General features: G+C 45.0%; 1 protein-coding gene across 1 annotated transcript in view; it reads left to right on the top strand.

The window, feature by feature from the left end:
* The window catches only part of LOC141264134 (SCO-spondin-like), a 282,869-nt gene that overhangs the window by 144,762 nt on the left and 114,556 nt on the right, over window positions 1-23,551 (top strand). The window contains exons 18-19 of the mRNA XM_073676444.1: window positions 3,794-3,959; window positions 4,897-5,146. Of these exons, the coding sequence (XP_073532545.1) occupies window positions 3,794-3,959; window positions 4,897-5,146 (416 nt within the window). The remainder of the gene's footprint in view (window positions 1-3,793; window positions 3,960-4,896; window positions 5,147-23,551) is intronic.

Below are 23,551 nucleotides of genomic sequence, written 5' to 3'. Positions count from 1 at the left end.
GTCGATGGTGGTCTCAATGCTAAGCTACAGTATATGTGAGTATCTTACTAGACGAGTTACTTCGTACTCTCGAGTACTATGGCTATGAAAAGGACGACATAGTTTTCCAGCAGGAAAATGACCAGAAGCATATGTTGAGAGGGGAGAAAAAATGGTTCAATGACAATGAAGTAGAGATGCTGGATTGGCCCCCCACAGTCCCCAGACATCAATCCAATCGAACACTTGTGGGTAGAATTGAAGAAAAAACTGTATACATACCCAAGTGGGTCGACCAGTCTGCACCAACTTTGGGAACGTGTAGAAAAGACCTGGGATCAGATTTCTGTTGAGACATACTTGAATCTGATTGTGAGCATGCCAAGGAGGATTCGGGTGTGTTGAAAGCCAAAGGTGGATTTACAAAATACTAAGAAAATAATTAAAATTTTATTTTGATTTTTAAAAGCAAAACAGTAACAATGCAGTGACATGACAAGAATCTGCATAACTAATCATATGCTAAATAGCTGCAAGTCAAATTTATGTATGAGATAGTCAAGATGATTGTCTGTAAAATTATGGTAGTCTCATGTTCGAAGCAGTAGTGGATGGTGAGATATGGAGCCTGAAAGTCAAAAGTTCAAAACATTGTTACCCTTTTGCTCATCAGTGTATATGCATCGCATAGGAGACACCGAGACTGCAGTATATACATCAAATAGGAGACATTGAGACAGCTGTATATACATCCCATAGGATACACTGAGACTTCTGTATGTATCTCATAGAAGACACTGAGACTGCTGAATATACATCACATAGAAGACACCGAGACTGCAGTATATACATCAAATAGGAGACATTGAGACTGCTATATATACATCACATAGGAGACACTGAGACTTCTGTATGTATCTCACAGAAGACACTGAGACAGCTGTATATACATCACATAGAAGACACCGAGACTGCAGTATATACATTAAATAGGAGACATTGAGACAGCTGTATATACATCCCATAGGATACACTGAGATGGCAGCCCACACGACGAGCGGTGGATACCGCGTCTATTGCCTTCAGCTCTTCAATCACACCACAGGACTCAGTCCAGATACAGAGTCTGTCCTCACTGCCTGTTTATATTTCCCTCACGCAATCTGCACATATTGAGGAAGGTCTACCATTTTGTTGTGCCTAAGCTGCTATTAAAATTTATGAAATTCATCCCTCCTGAGTGCCCAGTTTTACTTCATATAGGCTACACTGAGACTTCTGTATGTATCTCATAAAAGACACTGAGACTGCTGTATATACATCACATAGAAGACACCGAGACTGCAGTATATACATAAAATAGGAGACATCGAGACTGCTGTATATACATTCCATAGGATACACTGAGACTTCTGTATGTATCTCATAGAAGACCCTGAGACTTCTGTATATATATCACATACAAGACACCGAGACTGCAGTATATACATCAAATAGGAGACATTGAGACTGCTATATATATATCACATAGGAGACACTGAGACTGCTGTATATACATCACATAGAAGACACCGAGACTGCAGTATATACATCAAATATGAGACATTGAGACTGCTGTATATACATCCCATAAGATACACTGAGACTTCTGGATGTATCTCATAGAAGACACGGAGACTGCTGTCTATACATCACATTGGAGATGCTGAGACTGCTGTATACACACTACCGTTCAAAAGTTTGGGGTCACCCAGAAAATTTTGTGTTTTCCATGATACTTTTATTTATCAAATGAGTTGCAAAATGAATAGAAAATATCGTCCAGACATTGAGAAGGTTAGAAATAATGATTTTCATCTGAAAGAATAATTTTCTCCTTCACACTTTGCTCCTTTGCAGCAATTCCAGCATTGCAGACCTTTGGCATTCTAGCTGTTAATTTGCTGAGGTAATCTTGAGACATTTCCCCCCATGCTTCCTGAAGCCCCTCCACAAGTTGGATTGGCTTGATGGGTTCTTTTTGTGCACCATACGGTGAAGCTGCTCCCACAACAGCTCAATGGGGTTGAGATCTGGTGACTGCGCTGGCCACTCCATTACAGATAGAATACCAGCCGTCTGCTTCTTCCCTAAATAGTTCATGCATAATTTGGAGGTGTGCTTTGGGTCATTGTCCTGTTGTGGGATGAAATTGGCTCCAATCAAGCGCTGTCCACAGGGGATGGCATGGCGTTGCAAAATGGAGTGATGGCCTTCCTTATTCAATATCCCATTTACCTTGTACAAATCTCCCACTTTACCAGCACCCAAGCAACCCCAGACCATCACATTACCTCCACCATGCTTGACAGATTGCGTCAGCCACTCTTCCAGCATCTTTTCAGTTGTTCTGCATCTCACAAATGTTCTTCTGTGTGATCCAAACACCTCAAACTTTGATTCGTCTGTCCATAAAACTTTTTTCCAATCTTCCTCTGTCCAATGTCTGTGTTCTTTTGCCCATATTAATCTTTTCCTTTTATTAGCCAGTCTCAGATATGGCTTTTTCTTTGCCACTTAGCCCTGAAGGCCAGCATCCTGGAGTCGCCTCTACACTGTAGACGTTGACACTGGCGTTTTGCGTGTACTATTTAATGAAGCTGCCAGTTGAGGAGCTGTGAGGCGTCGGTTTCTCACACTAGAGACTCTATTGTACTTGTCTTGTTGCTCAGTTGTGCAGCGCGGCCTCCCACTTCTCTTTCTACTCTGGTTAGAGCCTGTTTGTGCTCTCCTCTAAAGGGACTAGTACACACCGTTGTAGGAAATCTTCAGTTTCTTGGCAATTTCTCATAAGGAATAGCCTTCATTTCTAAGAACAAGAATAGACTGTCGAGTTTCACATGAAAGTTCTCTTTTTCAGGCCATTTTGAGAGTTTCATAGAACAAACAAATGTAATGCTCCAGATTCTCAACTAGCTCAAAGGAAGGTCAATTTTATATCTTCTCAAATCAGCCAAACCGTTTTCAGCTGGGCTAACATACTTGTGCAAGGGTTTTCAAGGGTTTTCTAAACATCCATTAGCTTCTTACACAGTCAGCAAACACAATGTACCATTAAAACACTGGAGTGGTGGTTGTTGGAAAAAGGCCTCTATACACCTATGTAGATATGGCAATAAAAACAAGACGTTTGCAGCTAGAATAGTCATTTACCACATTAACAATGTATAGAGTGGATTTCTGATTCATTTAATGTTAGCTTCATTGAAAAAAAACGGGATTTTCTTTAAAAAATAATGACATTTCTAAATGACCCCAAACTTTTGAACGGTAGTGTACATCACATTGGAAACACCGAGACTGCAGTATATACATCAAGTAGGAGACACTGAGACTGCAGTATTATATACATCACATAGAAGACTCTGAGACTGCTGTATATACATCACGTAGGAGATACTGAGACTTCTGTATGTATCTCATATAAGACACTGAGACTGCTGTATATACATCACATGGGAGACTCTGAGACCACCAGGAATCTTCCCGGTCGGGCATATGGCCAGTCCAAACCTGACTACCGCTCTCTGCAGAGAACTGTCAGAAAGGAGACCATAGCCTCTGTCATTAATTTACACTGGTGTGGAAAACTCAAAACTGAGCTCTGATTGGTTGCTATGGATCACTGTACATTTAGCATCATCCTTACAAGCTGCACAGGGCTGCACTGCCTGCACTGCAGACATTACTAGTAGTTGTACTATTATTATATATCACTAAGGGTATATCCAGCATTCTCATCACCTTGTTTTCCCTTATTCTGTGTGACCCTCAGCCTTGTCATCATGTTGTGGACTGGGAACCCTTTCTTCAGCTTTGCCTCTATGATGTATGTAGCTGTTCCTTCAGTGAGAACTGTCTATGTAGTCCTGTCTCCACCTATGCCAGGCAGTGTGCCCAGGAGGGGGTGCCGATATCCTGGAGGAATGAGACCATCTGCCGTAAGTCTGGATTATCACCGCTTCTTTGTTGACACAGTCCCTCCCTGTCATGTCGGTGGGCCCTCTCCCTGTGCTGCTGATGACCCTCTCACTTTCTATTGCCAGTGGGTCCCCTTTCTCTCTGTGTTGCCGGTGGGCTCCCTCTTTCTTGCCGGTGGGCCCCCTCTTTGTCTTGCCGGTGGGCTCCCTCTTTGTGATGCTGATGGGTCCCCTCTTTGTATTGTTGGTGTCATCCCCTCTCAGCATTGTCAATGGGACCCCCTCTCTGTGTTGTCGGTGGGCCCCTTCCATGTGTTGGTGGGCCTCCTCTCTGTGTTGTCAGTGAGTCCCCCCTGTATTGCTGGTGGGCTCCCTCTTTGTGTCTGTGGACCCCCTCTGTGTGTTGTCGGCGGGCCCCTTCCCTTTGTTGTCATCGGTCCCCTTCCCTGTGTTGTCGGCGGGCCCCTTCCCTTTGTTGTCATCGGGCCCCTTCCCTGTGTTGTTGATGGGCCCCTTCCCTGTGTTGTCGGTGGGCCCCTTCCCTGTGTTGTCGGTGGGCCCCTTCCTTGTGTTGTCGGTGAGCCCCTTCCTTGTGTTGTCGATGGGCCCCTTCCCTGTGTTGTCGGTGGGCCCCTTCCTTGTGTTGTTGGTGAGCCCCTTCCTTGTGTTGTCGGTGGGCCCCTTCCTTGTGTTGTCGGTGAGCCCCTTACTTATGTTGTCGGTGGGCCCCTTACTTATGTTGTCGGTGAGCCCCTTCCTTATGTTGTCGGTGGGCCCCTTCCCTGTGTTGTCGCCGGGCCCCTTCCCTGTGTTTTAGGCAGGCCCCCTCCCTCTGTTGCCGGTGGTCCCCTCTCTCACTGTGTTGCCGGTGGGCTCCCTCCCTCATTGTCTTATTCTCCTATTTTCCATGTTCCACGTTTTTTTCAGTTTCTCTATAAATCTTCTGCTTCTTCTCCAGCTGCTGAGTGCTCCGGAGGACAGGTCTACCAGGAATGTGCTCCTCCCTGTAAGAAGACCTGTGCTGACCTTCGTATGGCAGATTTGGGATCCTGCCAGGAGCTTGCTGGCTGTGTAGCTGGATGTAACTGTCCAGAGGGTCTAGTCTTGGATGACAATGGACAATGTGTCCAACCCTCAATGTGTCCGTGTCTTCATGGAGGACAAACCTATCAACCTGGAGGCACCATCAAGCAAAAGTGTAAAGACTGGTAAGACAGTGGTGAAGGGGGATATTGACGTATAGATCAAATAAACCTGAAAAATTCAGAGTTAGGGATCTCATCTCCGGCACAGCAGACATGGTGGAAGCAGATGCATGAAGACAGTGCTCTCTACAGACATCATATGTGATTGACTTCAGCTCTGAAGATGTATTATATTGATCCAGCAGATGAAATCACCAAATGATGGAGGAGTGGTGGGAATTGTCTGATAATATCACTATATGATGGAGCAGGTGGTGAAGATGAAATTAATAATGAAAGACTTGATCTAAGATCTCTGATGACATTGCCCTGCGATGAAGGAGGTGGTTGGAGGTGTCTGATGAAATTATCCTATGATGGAAGAGGTGGTGGAAGATGTCAGATGAAATTGCCCTATGATGAAGCAGATAGTGGAATATGTCGGATGAAATCACCTTGAGGTAGAAGAGGTAGTGGGAGATATCTGACGATATCACCCTATAAAAGAGGAGGTGGTGGGAGACGTCTGATGAAATCACCCTATGACCTGTTTACTCTTCCTCACAGGATAGGTTGATTTCATTGAATGTCTCAGCCACATGACCATGTTTCACCCCTTACAGAACCTCATACGACTCGAAAGGCAGAAATCTTAATGTAAAAAGGGAAATTACCCACAATGTCTTGAACTACAAGATATTGCAAAAGTGGATGCATCATTGCCTATCTGAGATAAATTCAGCACTGGTGGTACAGTATATATGTGTTGAAAGATGGAGAGTGTATCTTGGATTCTCTCCATCCACGATCTTCTCCTGTCTTCTCATGCTTTATGGTCTTCTTCTCTGTTGTCTTGTGATTTCTGGTCTTTTGCTCTGTTATCTCATGAATTTTGGTCTTCAACCTACTCATCTATTGATCCCGAGGCTTCTTCTCATGGTTTCAAATTTTCAAAGTTATTTCATGATATCCACAGTTCTTATTTTCACTTGATTTCTGGTTCTCTTCTGTTATCTCATGGTTTATCGTCTTCTCCTCTGTAATCCCATGATTTCTGGCCTTATCTTCTGTCATCTCATGATATCTGGTTTTCTACTTTTGTAATCTACTGATATCTGGCCTTCTAATCTCATGATTTCCAATTTTCTCTGTCATCTCATGATTTCAGGCCTCATGCTCTGTTATCTCTTGATTTCTGGACTTCTCTGTCATCTCATGGTTTGCAGACTTCTCTATAATCTCTTGTTTTCTGGTCATCTCCTCTATCATCTCATGCTTTACGATCTCCTCCTTTGTCATCTAATAATATCTGTCCTTATCCTCTTCATCTCATAATTTCCAGTCTTCTCCTTTATCATCTCATAGTTTCCTGTCTTCTCCTCTGTAATCTAATGAGGTCTGTCTATCTTGCTTTATCCACTCTCATCTCGTAATTTCCAGTCTCCTCAATTATCTCATGGTTTCCGGTCTTCTTCTTTATCATCTCATGGTTTCCGGTCTTCTTCTTTATCATCTCATGATTTCCGGTCTTCTTCTTTATCATCTCATGGTTTCCGGTCTTCTTCTTTATCATCTCATGGTTTCCGGTCTTCTTCTTTATCATCTCATGATTTCCGGTCTTCTTCTTTATCATCTCATGGTTTCCCGTCTTCTTCTTTATCATCTCATGGTTTCTGGTCTTCTTCTTTATCATCTCATGGTTTCCGGTCTTCTTCTTTATCATCTCATGATTTCCGGTCTTCTTCTTTATCATCTCATGGTTTCCTGTCTTCTTCTTTATCATCTCATGGTTTCTGGTCTTCTTCTTTATCATCTCATGGTTTCCAGTCTTCTTTTTTATCATCTCATGGTTTCCGGTCGTCTTCTTTATCATCTCATGGTTTCCGGTCTTCTATTCTGTTATCTCATGATTTCTGATCTTCTCATGATTTTTGGTCTTCTCCTCTATCATCTCATGGTCTCCAGACTTCTCCTCTGTTATCTCTTGATTCTGGTCTTCATCTCTGTGTCATTATTTTATTATTATTTATTTATATATCGCCATTGATTCCATGGTGCTGTACATAAAGGGTTACATACCAAATACAGATATCACTTACAGTAAAGAACTAACAATGATAGACGGGTACAGGGGGAAGAGGACTCTGTCCTCGCGGGCTTACATTCTACAGGATGTAAGTGTCATCATGATTTCTTGTCGTCTGTGTCATCTTATGATTTTGAGTCTCCTCTGCCATCTCATGATTTCCGGCCTTCTACTGTTATCTGATGGTTTCTGGTCTTCTCCACTGTTATCTCATTACTTACATAGTTACATAGAATGAAAAAAGACCTAGATCCATCAAGCTCAACCTTTCTCCACCAATTATACATTTTGTCTCTAATTTAGCAATAACCCGCAATATTATTTGACGTGAGGAAATCATCCAGCCCTTTTTCAAAAGCCGTTATAGTGTCGGCCCCTGTATAAAGCTGTTATAGTGTCGGCCCCTGTATAAAGCTGTTATAGTGTCGGCTCCTGTATAAAGCTGTTATAGTGTCGGCCCCTGTATAAAGCTGTTATAGTGTCGGCCCCTGTATAAAGCTGTTATAGTGTCGGCCCCTGTATAAAGCTGTTATAGTGTCGGCTCCTGTATAAAGCTGTTATAGTGTCGGCCCCTGTATAAAGCCGTTATAGTGTCGCCCCTGTATAAAGCTGTTATAGTGTCGGCCCCTGTATAAAGCTGTTATAGTGTCGGCCCCTGTATAAAGCTGTTATAGTGTCGGCTCCTGTATAAAGCTGTTATAGTGTCGGCCCCTGTATAAAGCTGTTATAGTATCGGCCCCTGTATAAAGCTGTTATAGTGTCGGCCCCTGTATAAAGCTGTTATAGTGTCAGCCCCTGTATACAGCTGTTATACTGTCGGCCCCTGTATAAAGCTGTTATAGTGTCAGCCCCTGTATAAAGCTGTTATACTGTCGGCCCCTGTATAAAGCTGTTATAGTGTCGGCCCCTGTATAAAGCTGTTATACTGTTGGCCCCTGTATAAAGCTGTTATAGTGTCAGCCCCTGTATAAAGCTGTTATACTGTCGGCCCCTGTATAAAGCTGTTATAGTGTCGGCCCCTGTATAAAGCCGTTATAGTGTCAGCCCCTGTATAAAGCTGTTATACTGTCGGCCCCTGTATAAAGCTGTTATAGTGTCGGCTCCTGTATAAAGCCGTTATAGTGTCAGCCCCTGTATAAAGCTGTTATACTGTCGGCCCCTGTATAAAGCTGTTATAGTGTCGGCCCCTGTATAAAGCTGTTATAGTGTCGGCTCCTGTATAAAGCTCTTATAGTGTCAGCCCCTGTATAAAGCTGTTATACTGTCGGCCCCTGTATAAAGCTCTTATAGTGTCAGCCCCTGTATAAAGCTGTTATAGTGTCGGCCCCTGTATAAAGCTGTTATAGTGTCGGCCCCTGTATACAGCTGTTATAGTGTCGGCCCCTGTATAAAGCTGTTATACTGTCGGCCCCTGTATAAAGCTGTTATAGTATCAGCCCCTGTATAAAGCTGTTATACTGTCGGCCCCTGTATAAAGCTGTTATAGTGTCAGCCCCTGTATAAAGCTGTTATAGTGTCGGCCCCTGTATAAAGCTGTTATAGTGTCGGCCCCTGTATACAGCTGTTATAGTGTCGGCCCCTGTATAAAGCTGTTATACTGTCGGCCCCTGTATAAAGCTGTTATAGTGTCAGCCCCTGTATAAAGCTGTTATACTGTCGGCCCCTGTATAAAGCTCTTATAGTGTCAGCCCCTGTATAAAGCTGTTATAGTGTCGGCCCCTGTATAAAGCTGTTATAGTGTCGGCCCCTGTATACAGCTGTTATAGTGTCGGCCCCTGTATAAAGCTGTTATACTGTCGGCCCCTGTATAAAGCTGTTATAGTGTCAGCCCCTGTATAAAGCTGTTATACTGTCGGCCCCTGTATAAAGCTGTTATAGTGTCAGCCCCTGTATAAAGCTGTTATAGTGTCGGCCCCTGTATAAAGCTGTTATAGTGTCGGCCCCTGTATACAGCTGTTATAGTGTCGGCCCCTGTATAAAGCTGTTATAGTGTCAGCCCCTGTATAAAGCTGTTATACTGTCGGCCCCTGTATAAAGCTGTTATAGTGTCGGCCCCTGTATACAGCTGTTATAGTGTCGGCCCCTGTATAAAGCTGTTATACTGTCGGCCCCTGTATAAAGCTGTTATAGTGTCAGCCCCTGTATAAAGCTGTTATACTGTCGGCCCCTGTATAAAGCTGTTATAGTGTCAGCCCCTGTATAAAGCTGTTATACTGTCGGCCCCTGTATAAAGCTCTTATAGTGTCAGCCCCTGTATAAAGCTGTTATAGTGTCGGCCCCTGTATACAGCTGTTATAGTGTCGGCCCCTGTATAAAGCTGTTATACTGTCGGCCCCTGTATAAAGCTGTTATAGTATCAGCCCCTGTATAAAGCTGTTATACTGTCGGCCCCTGTATAAAGCTGTTATAGTGTCAGCCCCTGTATAAAGCTGTTATAGTGTCGGCCCCTGTATAAAGCTGTTATAGTGTCGGCCCCTGTATACAGCTGTTATAGTGTCAGCCCCTGTATAAAGCTGTTAAACTGTCGGCCCCTGTATAAAGCTGTTATAGTGTCAGCCCCTGTATAAAGCTGTTATAGTGTCGGCCCCTGTATAAAGCTGTTATAGTGTCGGCCCCTGTATACAGCTGTCATAGTGTCGGCCCCTGTATAAAGCTGTTATACTGTCGGCCCCTGTATAAAGCTGTTATAGTGTCAGCCCCTGTATAAAGCTGTTATACTGTCGGCCCCTGTATAAAGCTCTTATAGTGTCAGCCCCTGTATAAAGCTGTTATAGTGTCGGCCCCTGTATAAAGCTGTTATAGTGTCGGCCCCTGTATACAGCTGTTATAGTGTCGGCCCCTGTATAAAGCTGTTATACTGTCGGCCCCTGTATAAAGCTGTTATAGTGTCAGCCCCTGTATAAAGCTGTTATACTGTCGGCCCCTGTATAAAGCTGTTATAGTGTCGGCCCCTGTATAAAGCTGTTATAGTGTCGGCCCCTGTATACAGCTGTTATAGTGTCGGCCCCTGTATAAAGCTGTTATAGTGTCAGCCCCTGTATAAAGCTGTTATACTGTCGGCCCCTGTATAAAGCTGTTATAGTGTCGGCCCCTGTATACAGCTGTTATAGTGTCGGCCCCTGTATAAAGCTGTTATACTGTCGGCCCCTGTATAAAGCTGTTATAGTGTCAGCCCCTGTATAAAGCTGTTATACTGTCGGCCCCTGTATAAAGCTGTTATAGTGTCAGCCCCTGTATAAAGCTGTTATAGTGTCGGCCCCTGTATAAAGCTGTTATAGTGTCGGCCCCTGTATACAGCTGTTATAGTGTCGGCCCCTGTATAAAGCTGTTATACTGTCGGCCCCTGTATAAAGCTGTTATACTGTCGGCCCCTGTATAAAGCTGTTATAGTGTCAGCCCCTGTATAAAGCTGTTATACTGTCGGCCCCTGTATAAAGCTGTTATAGTGTCAGCCCCTGTATAAAGCTGTTATACTGTCGGCCCCTGTATAAAGCTGTCATAGTGTCAGCCCCTGTATAAAGCTGTTATAGTGTCGGCCCCTGTATAAAGCTGTTATAGTGTCGGCCCCTGTATACAGCTGTTATAGTGTCGGCCCCTGTATAAAGCTGTTATACTGTCGGCCCCTGTATAAAGCTGTTATAGTGTCAGCCCCTGTAAAAAGCTGTTATACTGTCGGCCCCTGTATAAAGCTGTTATAGTGTCAGCCCCTGTATAAAGCTGTTATAGTGTCGGCCCCTGTATAAAGCTGTTATAGTGTCGGCCCCTGTATACAGCTGTTATAGTGTCGGCCCCTGTATAAAGCTGTTATACTGTCGGCCCCTGTATAAAGCTGTTATACTGTCGGCCCCTGTATAAAGCTGTTATAGTGTCGGCCCCTGTATAAAGCTGTTATACTGTCGGCCCCTGTATAAAGCTGTTATACTGTCGGCCCCTGTATAAAGCTGTTATACTGTCGGCCCCTGTATAAAGCCGTTATAGTGTCGGCCCCTGTATAAAGCTCTTATAGTGTCAGCCCCTGTATAAAGCTGTTATAGTGTCGGCCCCTGTATAAAGCTGTTATAGTGTCGGCCCCTGTATACAGCTGTTATAGTGTCGGCCCCTGTATAAAGCTGTTATACTGTCGGCCCCTGTATAAAGCTGTTATACTGTCGGCCCCTGTATAAAGCTGTTATAGTGTCAGCCCCTGTATAAAGCTGTTATAGTGTCGGCCCCTGTATAAAGCTGTTATAGTGTCAGCCCCTGTATAAAGCTGTTATAGTGTCGGCCCCTGTATAAAGCTGTTATAGTGTCGGCCCCTGTATACAGCTGTTATAGTGTCGGCCCCTGTATAAAGCTGTTATACTGTCGGCCCCTGTATAAAGCTGTTATAGTGTCAGCCCCTGTATAAAGCTGTTATACTGTCGGCCCCTGTATAAAGCTGTTATAGTGTCAGCCCCTGTATAAAGCTGTTATACTGTCGGCCCCTGTATAAAGCTGTTATAGTGTCAGCCCCTGTATAAAGCTGTTATACTGTCGGCCCCTGTATAAAGCTGTTATAGTGTCGGCCCCTGTATACAGCTGTTATAGTGTCGGCCCCTGTATAAAGCTGTTATAGTGTCGGCCCCTGTATAAAGCTGTTATACTGTCGGCCCCTGTATAAAGCTGTTATAGTGTCGGCCCCTGTATACAGCTCTTATAGTGTCGGCCCCTGTATAAAGCTGTTATAGTGTCGGCTCCTGTATAAAGCTGTTATAGTGTCGGCCCCTGTATAAAGCTGTTATAGTGTCGGCCCCTGTATAAAGCTGTTATAGTGTCGGCCCCTGTATAAAGCTGTTATACTGTCGGCCCCTGTATAAAGCTGTTATAGTGTCGGCCCCTTGTATAAAGCTGTTATAGTGTCGGCCCCTGTATAAAGCTGTTATAGTGTCGGCTCCTGTATAAAGCTGTTATAGTGTCGGCCCCTGTATAAAGCTGTTATAGTGTCGGCTCCTGTATAAAGCTGTTATAGTGTCGGCCCCTGTATAAAGCTGTTATAGTGTCGGCCCCTGTATAAAGCTGTTATACTGTCGGCCCCTGTATAAAGCTGTTATAGTGTCGGCCCCTTGTATAAAGCTGTTATAGTGTCGGCCCCTGTATAAAGCTGTTATAGTGTCGGCTCCTGTATAAAGCCGTTATAGTGTCGGCCCCTGTATAAAGCCGTTATAGTGTCGGCCCCTGTATAAAGCTGTTATAGTGTCAGCCCCTGTATAAAGCTGTTATACTGTCGGCCCCTGTATAAAGCTGTTATAGTGTCGGCTCCTGTATAAAGCTGTTATACTGTCGGCCCGTGTATAAAGCTGTTATAGTGTCAGCCCCTGTATAAAGCTGTTATACTGTCGGCCCCTGTATAAAGCTGTTATACTGTCGGCCCCTGTATAAAGCTGTTATAGTGTCAGCCCCTGTATAAAGCTGTTATACTGTCGGCCCCTGTATAAAGCTGTTATAGTGTCGGCCCCTGTATAAAGCTGTTATACTGTCGGCCCCTGTATAAAGCTGTTATAGTGTCGGCCCCTGTATAAAGCTGTTATAGTGTCGGCTCCTGTATAAAGCTGTTATAGTGTCGGCCCCTGTATAAAGCTGTTATAGTGTCGGCCCCTGTATAAAGCTGTTATACTGTCGGCCCCTGTATAAAGCTGTTATAGTGTCGGCCCCTTGTATAAAGCTGTTATAGTGTCGGACCCTGTATAAAGCTGTTATAGTGTCGGCCCCTATATAAAGCTGTTATAGTGTCGGCCTCTGTATAAAGCTGTTATAGTGTCGCCCCTGTATAAAGCCGTTATAGTGTCGGCCCCTGTATAAAGCTGTTATAGTGTCGCCCCTGTATAAAGCTGTTATAGTGTCGGCCCCTGTATAAAGCTGTTATAGTGTCGGCTCCTGTATAAAGCTGTTATAGTGTCGGCCCCTGTATAAAGCTGTTATAGTGTCGGCCCCTGTATAAAGCTGTTATAGTGTCGGCCCCTGTATAAAGCCGTTATAGTGTCGGCCCCTGTATAAAGCTGTTATAATGTCGGCCCCTGTATAAAGCTGTTATAGTGTCGGCCCCTGTATAAAGCTGTTATAGTGTCGGCCCCTGTATAAAGCCGTTATAGTGTCGGCCCCTGTATAAAGCTGTTATAGTGTCGGCCCCTGTATAAAGCTGTTATAGTGTCGGCCCTTGTATAAAGCTGTTATAGTGTCGGCTCCTGTATAAAGCCGTTAAAGTGTCGGCCCCTGTATAAAGCCGTTATAGTGTCGGCCCCTGTATAAAGCTGTTATAGTGTCGGCCCTTGTATAAAGCTGTTATAGTGTCGGCTCCTGTATAAAGCTGTTATAGTGTCGGCCCCTGTATAAAGCTGTTATAGTGTCGGCCCCTGTATAAAGCTGTTATAGTGTCGGCCCCTGTATAAAGATGTTATAGTGTCGGCCCCTGTATAAAGCTGTTATACTGTCGGCCCCTGTATAAAGCTGTTATAGTGTCGGCCCCTGTATCCAGCTGTTATAGTGTCGGCCCCTGTATAAAGCTGTTATAGTGTCGCCCCTGTATAAAGCCGTTATAGTGTCGGCCCCTGAATAAAGCTGTTATAGTGTCGGCCCCTGTATAAAGCTGTTATACTGTCGGCCCCTGTATAAAGCTGTTATAGTGTCGGCCCCTTGTATAAAGCTGTTATAGTGTCGGCCCCTGTATAAAGCTGTTATAGTGTCGGCCCCTGTATAAAGCTGTTATAGTGTCGGCCCCTGTATAAAGCTGTTATAGTGTCGCCCCTGTATAAAGCTGTTATAGTGTCGCCCCTGTATAAAGCTGTTATAGTGTCAGCCCCTGTATAAAGCTGTTATAGTGTCGGCCCCTGTATAAAGCTGTTATAGTGTCGGCCCCTGTATAAAGCTGTTATAGTGTCGCCCCTGTATAAAGCTGTTATAGTGTCGGCCCCTGTATAAAGCTGTTATAGTGTCGGCCCCTGTATAAAGCCGTTATAGTGTCGGCCCCTGAATAAAGCTGTTATAGTGTCGGCCCCTGTATAAAGCTGTTATAGTGTCGGCCCCTGTATAAAGCCGTTATAGTGTCGGCCCCTGAATAAAGCTGTTATAGTGTCGGCCCCTGTATAAAGCTGTTATAGTGTCGGCCCCTGTATAAAGCTGTTATAGTGTCGGCCCCTGTATAAAGCTGTTAGTGTCGGCTCCTGTATAAAGCTGTTACAGTGTCGGCCCCTGTATAAAGCTGTTATAGTGTCGGCCCTTGTATAAAGCTGTTATAGTGTCGGCCCCTGTATAAAGCTTTTATAGTGTCGGCCCCTGTATAAAGCTGTTATAGTGTCGGCCCCTGTGTAAAGCTGTTATAGTGTCGGCTCCTGTATAAAGCTGTTATAGTGTCGGCCCCTGTATAAAGCTGTTATAGTGTCGGCCCCTGTATAAAGCTGTTATAGTGTCAGCTCCTGTATAAAGCTGTTATAGTGTCGGCCCCTGTATAAAGCTGTTATAGTGTCGGCCCCTGTATAAAGCTTTTATAGTGTTGGCCCCTGTATAAAGCTGTTATAGTGTCGGCCCCTGTATAAAGCTGTTATAGTGTCGGCCCCTGTATAAAGTTGTTATAGTGTCGGCCCCTGTATAAAGCTGTTATAGTGTCGGCCCCTGTATAAAGCTTTTATAGTGTTGGCCCCTGTATAAAGCTGTTATAGTGTCGGCCCCTGTATAAAGCTGTTATAGTGTCGGCCCCTGTATAAAGCTGTTATAGTGTTGGCCCCTGTATAAAGCTGTTATAGTGTCGGCCCCTGTATAAAGCTGTTATAGTGTCGGCCCCTGTATAAAGCTGTTATAGTGTCGGCCCTAGTATAAAGCTGTTATAGTGTGGGCCCCTGTATAAAGCTGTTATAATGTCGGCCCTGTATAAAGCTGTTATAGTGTCGGCCCCTGTATAAAGCTGTTATAGTGTTGGCCCCTGTATAAAGCTGTTATAGTGTCGGCCCCTGTATAAAGCTGTTATAGTGTGGGCCCCTGTATAAAGCTGTTATAGTGTCGGCCCCTGTATAAAGCTGTTATAGTGTCGGCTCCTGTATAAAGCCGTTATAGTGTCGGCACCTGTATAAAGCTGTTATAGTGTCGGCCCCTGTATAAAGCCGTTATAGTGTCGGCTCCTGTATAAAGCCGTTATAGTGTCGGCACCTGTATAAAGCTGTTATAGTGTCGGCCCCTGTATAAAGCTGTTATAGTGTCGGCCCCTGTATAAAGCCGTTATAGTGTCGGCCCCTGTATAAAGCTGTTATAGTGTCGGCCCCTGTATAAAGCCGTTATAGTGTCGGCACCTGTATAAAGCTGTTATAGTGTCGGCCCCTGTATAAAGCTGTTATAGTGTCGGCGCCTGTATAAAGCTGTTATAGTGTCGGCCCCTGTATAAAGCCGTTATAGTGTCGGCACCTGTATAAAGCTGTTATAGTGTCGGCCCCTGTATAAAGCTGTTATAGTGTCGGCTCCTGTATAAAGCTGTTATAGTGTCGGCCCCTGTATAAAGCTGTTATAGTGTCGGCCCCTGTATAAAGCTGTTATAGTGTCGGCACCTGTATAAAGCTGTTATAGTGTCGGCCCCTGTATAAAGCCGTTATAGTGTCGGCACCTGTATAAAGCTGTTATAGTGTCGGCCCCTGTATAAAGCTGTTATAGTGTCGGCTCCTGTATAAAGCTGTTATAGTGTCGGCCCCTGTATAAAGCCGTTATAGTGTCGGCACCTGTATAAAGCTGTTATAGTGTCGGCCCCTGTATAAAGCTGTTATAGTGTCGGCACCTGTATAAAGGTGTTATAGTGTCGGCCCCTGTATAAAGCTGTTATAGTGTCGGCCCCTGTATAAAGCTGTTATAGTGTCGGCCCCTGTATAAAGCTGTTATAGTGTCGGCCCCTGTATAAAGCTGTTATAGTGTCGGCCCCTGTATAAAGCTGTTATAGTGTCGGCACCTGTATAAAGCTGTTATAGTGTCGGCCCTTGTATAAAGCTGTTATAGTGTCGGCCCCTGTATAAAGCTGTTATAGTGTCGGCCCTTGTATAAAGCTGTTATAGTGTCAGCCCCTGTATAAAGCTGTTATAGTGTCGCCCCTGTATAAAGCTGTTATAGTGTCGCCCCTGTATAAAGCTGTTATAGTGTCGGCCCCTGTATCAAGCTGTTATAGTGTCGGCCCTTGTATAAAGCTGTTATAGTGTCGGCCCCTGTATAAAGCCGTTATAGTGTCGGCCCTTGTATAAAGCCGTTATAGTGTCAGCCCCTGTATAAAGCTGTTATAGTGTCGGCCCTTGTATAAAGCTGTTATAGTGTCGGCCCCTGTATAAAGCTGTTATAGTGTCGGCCCTTGTATAAAGCTGTTATAGTGTCAGCCCCTGTATAAAGCTGTTATAGTGTCGCCCCTGTATAAAGCTGTTATAGTGTCGCCCCTGTATAAAGCTGTTATAGTGTCGGCCCCTGTATAAATCTGTTATAGTGTCGGCCCTTGTATAAAGCTGTTATAGTGTCGGCCCCTGTATAAAGCTGTTATAGTGTCGGAGCCTGTATAAAGCTGTTATAATGTCGGCCCCTGTATAAAGCTGTTATAGTGTCGGCCCCTGTATAAAGCTGTTATAGTGTCGGCCCCTTTATAAAGCCCCTGTATAAAGCTGTTATAGTGTCGCCCCTGTATAAAGCTGTTCTAGTGTCGGCCCCTGTATAAAGCTGTTATAGTGTCGGCCCCTGTATAAAGCTGTTATAGTGTCGGCCCCTGTATAAAGCCCCTGTATAAAGCTGTTATAGTGTCGGCCCCTGTATAAAGCTGTTATAGTGTCGGCCCCTGTATAAAGCCCCTGTATAAAGCTGTTATAGTGTCGGCCCCTGTATAAAGCCCCTGTATAAAGCTGTTATAGTGTCGGCCCCTGTATAAAGCCCCTGTATAAAGCTGTTATAGTGTCGGCCCCTGTATAAAGCCCCTGTATAAAGCTGTTATAGTGTCGGCCCCTGTATAAAGCTGTTATAGTATCGGCCCCTGTATAAAGCCCCTGTATAAAGCTGTTATAGTGTCGGCCCCTGTATAAAGCCCCTGTATAAAGCTGTTATAGTGTCGGCCCCTTTATAAAGCCCCTGTATAAAGCTGTTATAGTGTCGGCCCCTGTATAAAGCCCCTGTATAAAGCTGTTATAGTGTCGGCCCCTGTATAAAGCCGTTATAGTGTCGCCCCTGTATAAAGCTGTTATAGTGTCGGCCCCTGTATAAAGCTGTTATAGTGTCGGTCCCTGTATAAAGCCCCTGTATAAAGCTGTTATAGTGTCGCCCCTGTATAAAGCCGTTATAGTGTCGGCCCCTGTATAAAGCTGTTATAGTGTCGGCCCCTATATAAAGCTGTTATAGTGTCGGCCCCTGTATAAAGCTGTTATAGTGTCGGCCCCTGTATAAAGCTGTTATAGTGTCGGCCCCTGTATAAAGCTGTTATAGTGTCGGCCCCTGTATAAAGCTGTTATAGTGTCGGCCCCTGTATAAAGCCGTTATAGTGTCGGCCCCTGTATAAAGCTGTTATAGTGTCGGCTCCTGTATAAAGCTGTTATAGTGTCGCCCCTGTATAAAGCTGTTATAGTGTCGGCCCCTGTATAAAGCTGTTATAGTGTCGCCCCTGTATAAAGCTATTATAGTGTCGCCCCTGTATAAAGCTGTTATAGTGTCGGCCCCTGTATAAAGCTGTTATAGTGTCGGCCCCTGTATAAAGGTGTTATAGTGTCGGCCCCTGTATAAAGCTGTTATAGTGTCGGCCCTTGTATAAAGCTGTTATAGTGTCGGCCCTTGTATAAAGCTGTTATAGTGTCGGCCCCTGTATAAAGCTGTTATAGTGTCGGCCCCTGTATAAAGCTGTTATAGTGTCGGCCCCTGTATAAAGCTGTTATAGTGTCGGCTCCTGTATAAAGCTGTTATAGTGTCGGCCCCTGTATAAAGCTGTTATAGTGTCGGCCCCTGTATAAAGCTGTTATAGTGTCGGCCCCTGTATAAAGCTGTTATAGTGTCGGCCCCTGTATAAAGCCGTTGTAGTGTCGGCCCCTGTATAAAGCCGTTATAGTGTCGGCTCCTGTATAAAGCTGTTATAGTGTCGGCCCCTGTATAAAGCTGTTATAGTGTCGGCTCCTGTATAAAGCTGTTATAGTGTCGGCCCCTGTATAAAGCCGTTATAGTGTCGGCCCCTGTATAAAGCTGCTATAGTGTCGGCCCCTGTATAAAGCTGTTATAGTGTCGGCCCCTGTATAAAGCTGTTATAGTGTCGGCCCCTGTATAAAGCTGTTATAGTGTCCGCCCCTGTATAAAGCTGTTATAGTGTCGGCTCCTGTATAAAGCCGTTGTAGTGTCGGCCCCGGTATAAAGCTGTTATAGTGTCGGCCCTTGTATAAAGCTGTTATAGTGTCGGCCCCTGTATAAAGCTGTTATAGTGTCCGCCCCTGTATAAAGCTGTTATAGTGTCGGCCTCTGTATAAAGCTGTTATAGTGTCGGCCCCTGTATAAAGCTGTTATAGTGTCGCCCCTGTATAAAGCTGTTATAGTGTCGCCCCTGTATAAAGCTGTTATAGTATCGGCCCCTGTATAAAGCCGTTATAGTGTCGGCCCCTGTATAAAGCTGTTATAGTGTCGGCCCCTGTATAATGCTGTTATAGTGTCGGCCCCTGTATAAAGCTGTTATAGTGTCGGCTCCTGTATAAAGCTGTTATAGTGTCGCCCCTGTATAAAGCTGTTATAGTGTCGCCCCTGTATAAAGCCGTTATAGTGTCGGCCCCTGTATAAAGCTGTTATAGTGTCGGCCCCTGTATAAAACCGTTATAGTGTCGGCCCTGTATAAAGCTGTTATAGTGTCGGCCCTTGTATAAAGCTGTTATAGTGTCGGCCCCTGTATAAAGCTGTTATAGTGTCGGCCCCTGTATAAAGCTGTTATAGTGTCGGCCCCTGTATAAAGCTGTTATAGTGTCGGCCCCTGTATAAAGCTGTTATAGTGTCGGCTCCTGTATAAAGCCGTTGTAGTGTCGGCCCCTGTATAAAGCTGTTATAGTGTCAGCCCCTGTATAAAGCTGTTATAGTGTCGGCTCCTGTATAAAGCCGTTGTAGTGTCGGCCCCGGTATAAAGCTGTTATAGTGTCGGCCCTTGTATAAAGCTGTTATAGTGTCGGCCCCTGTATAAAGCTGTTATAGTGTCCGCCCCTGTATAAAGCTGTTATAGTGTCGGCCTCTGTATAAAGCTGTTATAGTGTCGGCCCCTGTATAAAGCTGTTATAGTGTCGCCCCTGCATAAAGCTGTTATAGTGTCGCCCCTGTATAAAGCTGTTATAGTGTCGGCCCCTGTATAAAGCCGTTATAGTGTCGGCCCCTGTATAAAGCTGTTATAGTGTCGGCCCCTGTATAATGCTGTTATAGTGTCGGCCCCTGTATAAAGCTGTTATAATGTCGGCCCCTGTATAAAGCTGTTATAGTGTCGCCCCTGTATAAAGCCGTTATAGTGTCGGCCCCTGTATAAAGCTGTTATAGTGTCAGCCCCTGTATAAAGCTGTTATAGTGTCGGCTCCTGTATAAAGCCGTTGTAGTGTCGGCCCCGGTATAAAGCTGTTATAGTGTCGGCCCTTGTATAAAGCTGTTATAGTGTCGGCCCCTGTATAAAGCTGTTATAGTGTCCGCCCCTGTATAAAGCTGTTATAGTGTCGGCCTCTGTATAAAGCTGTTATAGTGTCGGCCCCTGTATAAAGCTGTTATAGTGTCGCCCCTGCATAAAGCTGTTATAGTGTCGCCCCTGTATAAAGCTGTTATAGTGTCGGCCCCTGTATAAAGCCGTTATAGTGTCGGCCCCTGTATAAAGCTGTTATAGTGTCGGCCCCTGTATAATGCTGTTATAGTGTCGGCCCCTGTATAAAGCTGTTATAATGTCGGCCCCTGTATAAAGCTGTTATAGTGTCGCCCCTGTATAAAGCCGTTATAGTGTCGGCCCCTGTATAAAGCTGTTATAGTGTCCGCCCCTGTATAAAGCTGTTATAGTGTCGGCTCCTGTATAAAGCCGTTGTAGTGTCGGCCCCGGTATAAAGCTGTTATAGTGTCGGCCCTTGTATAAAGCTGTTATAGTGTCGGCCCCTGTATAAAGCTGTTATAGTGTCCGCCCCTGTATAAAGCTGTTATAGTGTCGGCCTCTGTATAAAGCTGTTATAGTGTCGGCCCCTGTATAAAGCTGTTATAGTGTCGCCCCTGTATAAAGCTGTTTTAGTGTCGCCCCTGTATAAAGCTGTTATAGTGTCGGCCCCTGTATAAAGCCGTTATAGTGTCGGCCCCTGTATAAAGCTGTTATAGTGTCGGCCCCTGTATAATGCTGTTATAGTGTCGGCCCCTGTATAAAGCTGTTATAATGTCGGCCCCTGTATAAAGCTGTTATAGTGTCGCCCCTGTATAAAGCCGTTATAGTGTCGGCCCCTGTATAAAGCTGTTATAGTGTCGGCCCCTGTATAAAACCGTTATAGTGTCGGCCCCTGTAAAAAGTTGTTATAGTGTCGGCCCCTGTATAAAGCTGTTATAGTGTCGGCCCTTGTATAAAGCTGTTATAGTGTCGGCCCCTGTATAAAGCTGTTATAGTGTCGGCCCCTGTATAAAGCTGTTATAGTGTCGGCCCCTGTATAAAGCTGTTATAGTGTCGGCCCCTGTATAAAGCTGTTATAGTGTCGGCTCCTGTATAAAGCCGTTGTAGTGTCGGCCCCTGTATAAAGCTGTTATAGTGTTGGCCCCTGTATAAAGCTGTTATAGTGTCAGCCCCTGTATAAAGCCGTTATAGTGTCGGCCCCTGTATAAAGCTGTTATAGTGTCGGCCCCTGTATAAAGCTGTTATAGTGTCGGCCCCTGTATAAAGCTGTTATAGTGTCGGCCCCTGTATAAAGCTGTTATAGTGTCCGCCCCTGTATAAAGCTGTTATAGTGTCGGCTCCTGTATAAAGCCGTTGTAGTGTCGGCCCCGGTATAAAGCTGTTATAGTGTCGGCCCTTGTATAAAGCTGTTATAGTGTCGGCCCCTGTATAAAGCTGTTATAGTGTCCGCCCCTGTATAAAGCTGTTATAGTGTCGGCCTCTGTATAAAGCTGTTATAGTGTCGGCCCCTGTATAAAGCTGTTATAGTGTCGCCCCTGTATAAAGCTGTTATAGTGTCGCCCCTGTATAAAGCTGTTATAGTGTCGGCCCCTGTATAAAGCCGTTATAGTGTCGGCCCCTGTATAAAGCTGTTATAGTGTCGGCCCCTGTATAATGCTGTTATAGTGTCGGCCCCTGTATAAAGCTGTTATAATGTCGGCCCCTGTATAAAGCTGTTATAGTGTCGCCCCTGTATAAAGCCGTTATAGTGTCGGCCCCTGTATAAAGCTGTTATAGTGTCGGCCCCTGTATAAAACCGTTATAGTGTCGGCCCCTGTAAAAAGTTGTTATAGTGTCGGCCCCTGTATAAAGCTGTTATAGTGTCGGCCCTTGTATAAAGCTGTTATAGTGTCGGCCCCTGTATAAACCCGTTATAGTGTCGGCCCCTGTATAAAGCTGTTATAGTGTCGGCCCCTGTTTAAAGCTGTTATAGTGTCGGCCCCAGTATAAAGCTGTTATAGTGTCGGCCCCTGTATGAAGCTGTTATAGTGTCGGCCCTTGTATAAAGCTGTTATAGTGTCGGCCCCTGTATAAAGCCGTTATAGTGTCGGCCCCTGTATAAAGCTGTTATAGTGTCGGCCCCTGTTTAAAGCTGTTATAGTGTCGGCCCCAGTATAAAGCTGTTATAGTGTCGGCCCCTGTATAAAGCCGTTATAGTGTCGGCTCCTGTATAAAGCTGTTATAGTGTCGGCCCCTGTATAAAGCCCCTGTATAAAGCTGTTATAGTTTCGGCCCCTGTATAAAGCCCCTGTATAAAGCTGTTATAGTGTCGGCTCCTGTATAAAGCCGTTGTAGTGTCGGCCCCGGTATAAAGCTGTTATAGTGTCGGCCCTTGTATAAAGCTGTTATAGTGTCGGCCCCTGTATAAAGCTGTTATAGTGTCCGCCCCTGTATAAAGCTGTTATAGTGTCGGCCTCTGTATAAAGCTGTTATAGTGTCGGCCCCTGTATAAAGCTGTTATAGTGTCGCCCCTGTATAAAGCTGTTATAGTGTCGCCCCTGTATAAAGCTGTTATAGTGTCGGCCCCTGTATAAAGCCGTTATAGTGTCGGCCCCTGTATAAAGCTGTTATAGTGTCGGCCCCTGTATAATGCTGTTATAGTGTCGGCCCCTGTATAAAGCTGTTATAGTGTCGGCCCCTGTATAAAGCTGTTATAGTGTCGCCCCTGTATAAAGCCGTTATAGTGTCGGCCCCTGTATAAAGCTGTTATAGTGTCGGCCCCTGTATAAAGCTGTTATAGTGTCCGCCCCTGTATAAAGCTGTTATAGTGTCGGCCTCTGTATAAAGCTGTTATAGTGTCGGCCCCTGTATAAAGCTGTTATAGTGTCGCCCCTGTATAAAGCTGTTATAGTGTCGCCCCTGTATAAAGCTGTTATAGTGTCGGCCCCTGTATAAAGCCGTTATAGTGTCGGCCCCTGTATAAAGCTGTTATAGTGTCGGCCCCTGTATAATGCTGTTATAGTGTCGGCCCCTGTATAAAGCTGTTATAATGTCGGCCCCTGTATAAAGCTGTTATAGTGTCGCCCCTGTATAAAGCCGTTATAGTGTCGGCCCCTGTATAAAGCTGTTATAGTGTCGGCCCCTGTATAAAACCGTTATAGTGTCGGCCCCTGTATAAAGCTGTTATAGTGTCGGCCCCTGTAAAAAGTTGTTATAGTGTCGGCCCCTGTATAAAGCTGTTATAGTGTCGGCCCTTGTATAAAGCTGTTATAGTGTCGGCCCCTGTATAAAGCCGTTATAGTGTCGGCCCCTGTATAAAGCTGTTATAGTGTCGGCCCCTGTTTAAAGCTGTTATAGTGTCGGCCCCAGTATAAAGCTGTTATAGTGTCGGCCCCTGTATGAAGCTGTTATAGTGTCGGCCCTTGTATAAAGCTGTTATAGTGTCGGCCCCTGTATAAAGCCGTTATAGTGTCGGCCCCTGTATAAAGCTGTTATAGTGTCGGCCCCTGTTTAAAGCTGTTATAGTGTCGGCCCCTGTATAAAGCCGTTATAGTGTCGGCTCCTGTATAAAGCTGTTATAGTGTCGGCCCCTGTATAAAGCCCCTGTATAAAGCTGTTATAGTTTCGGCCCCTGTATAAAGCCCCTGTATAAAGCTGTTATAGTGTCGGCTCCTGTATAAAGCCGTTGTAGTGTCGGCCCCGGTATAAAGCTGTTATAGTGTCGGCCCTTGTATAAAGCTGTTATAGTGTCGGCCCCTGTATAAAGCTGTTATAG

This window comes from Phyllobates terribilis, unplaced genomic scaffold (assembly GCF_046119375.1).
Source record: "Phyllobates terribilis strain yellow unplaced genomic scaffold, ASM4611937v1 Scaffold_4__5_contigs__length_816908805, whole genome shotgun sequence".
Taxonomy (NCBI): domain Eukaryota; kingdom Metazoa; phylum Chordata; class Amphibia; order Anura; family Dendrobatidae; genus Phyllobates; species Phyllobates terribilis.
The sequence above is the reverse complement of the archived record's forward strand: the minus strand, read 5'-3'. Positions and strand labels throughout refer to the sequence as shown.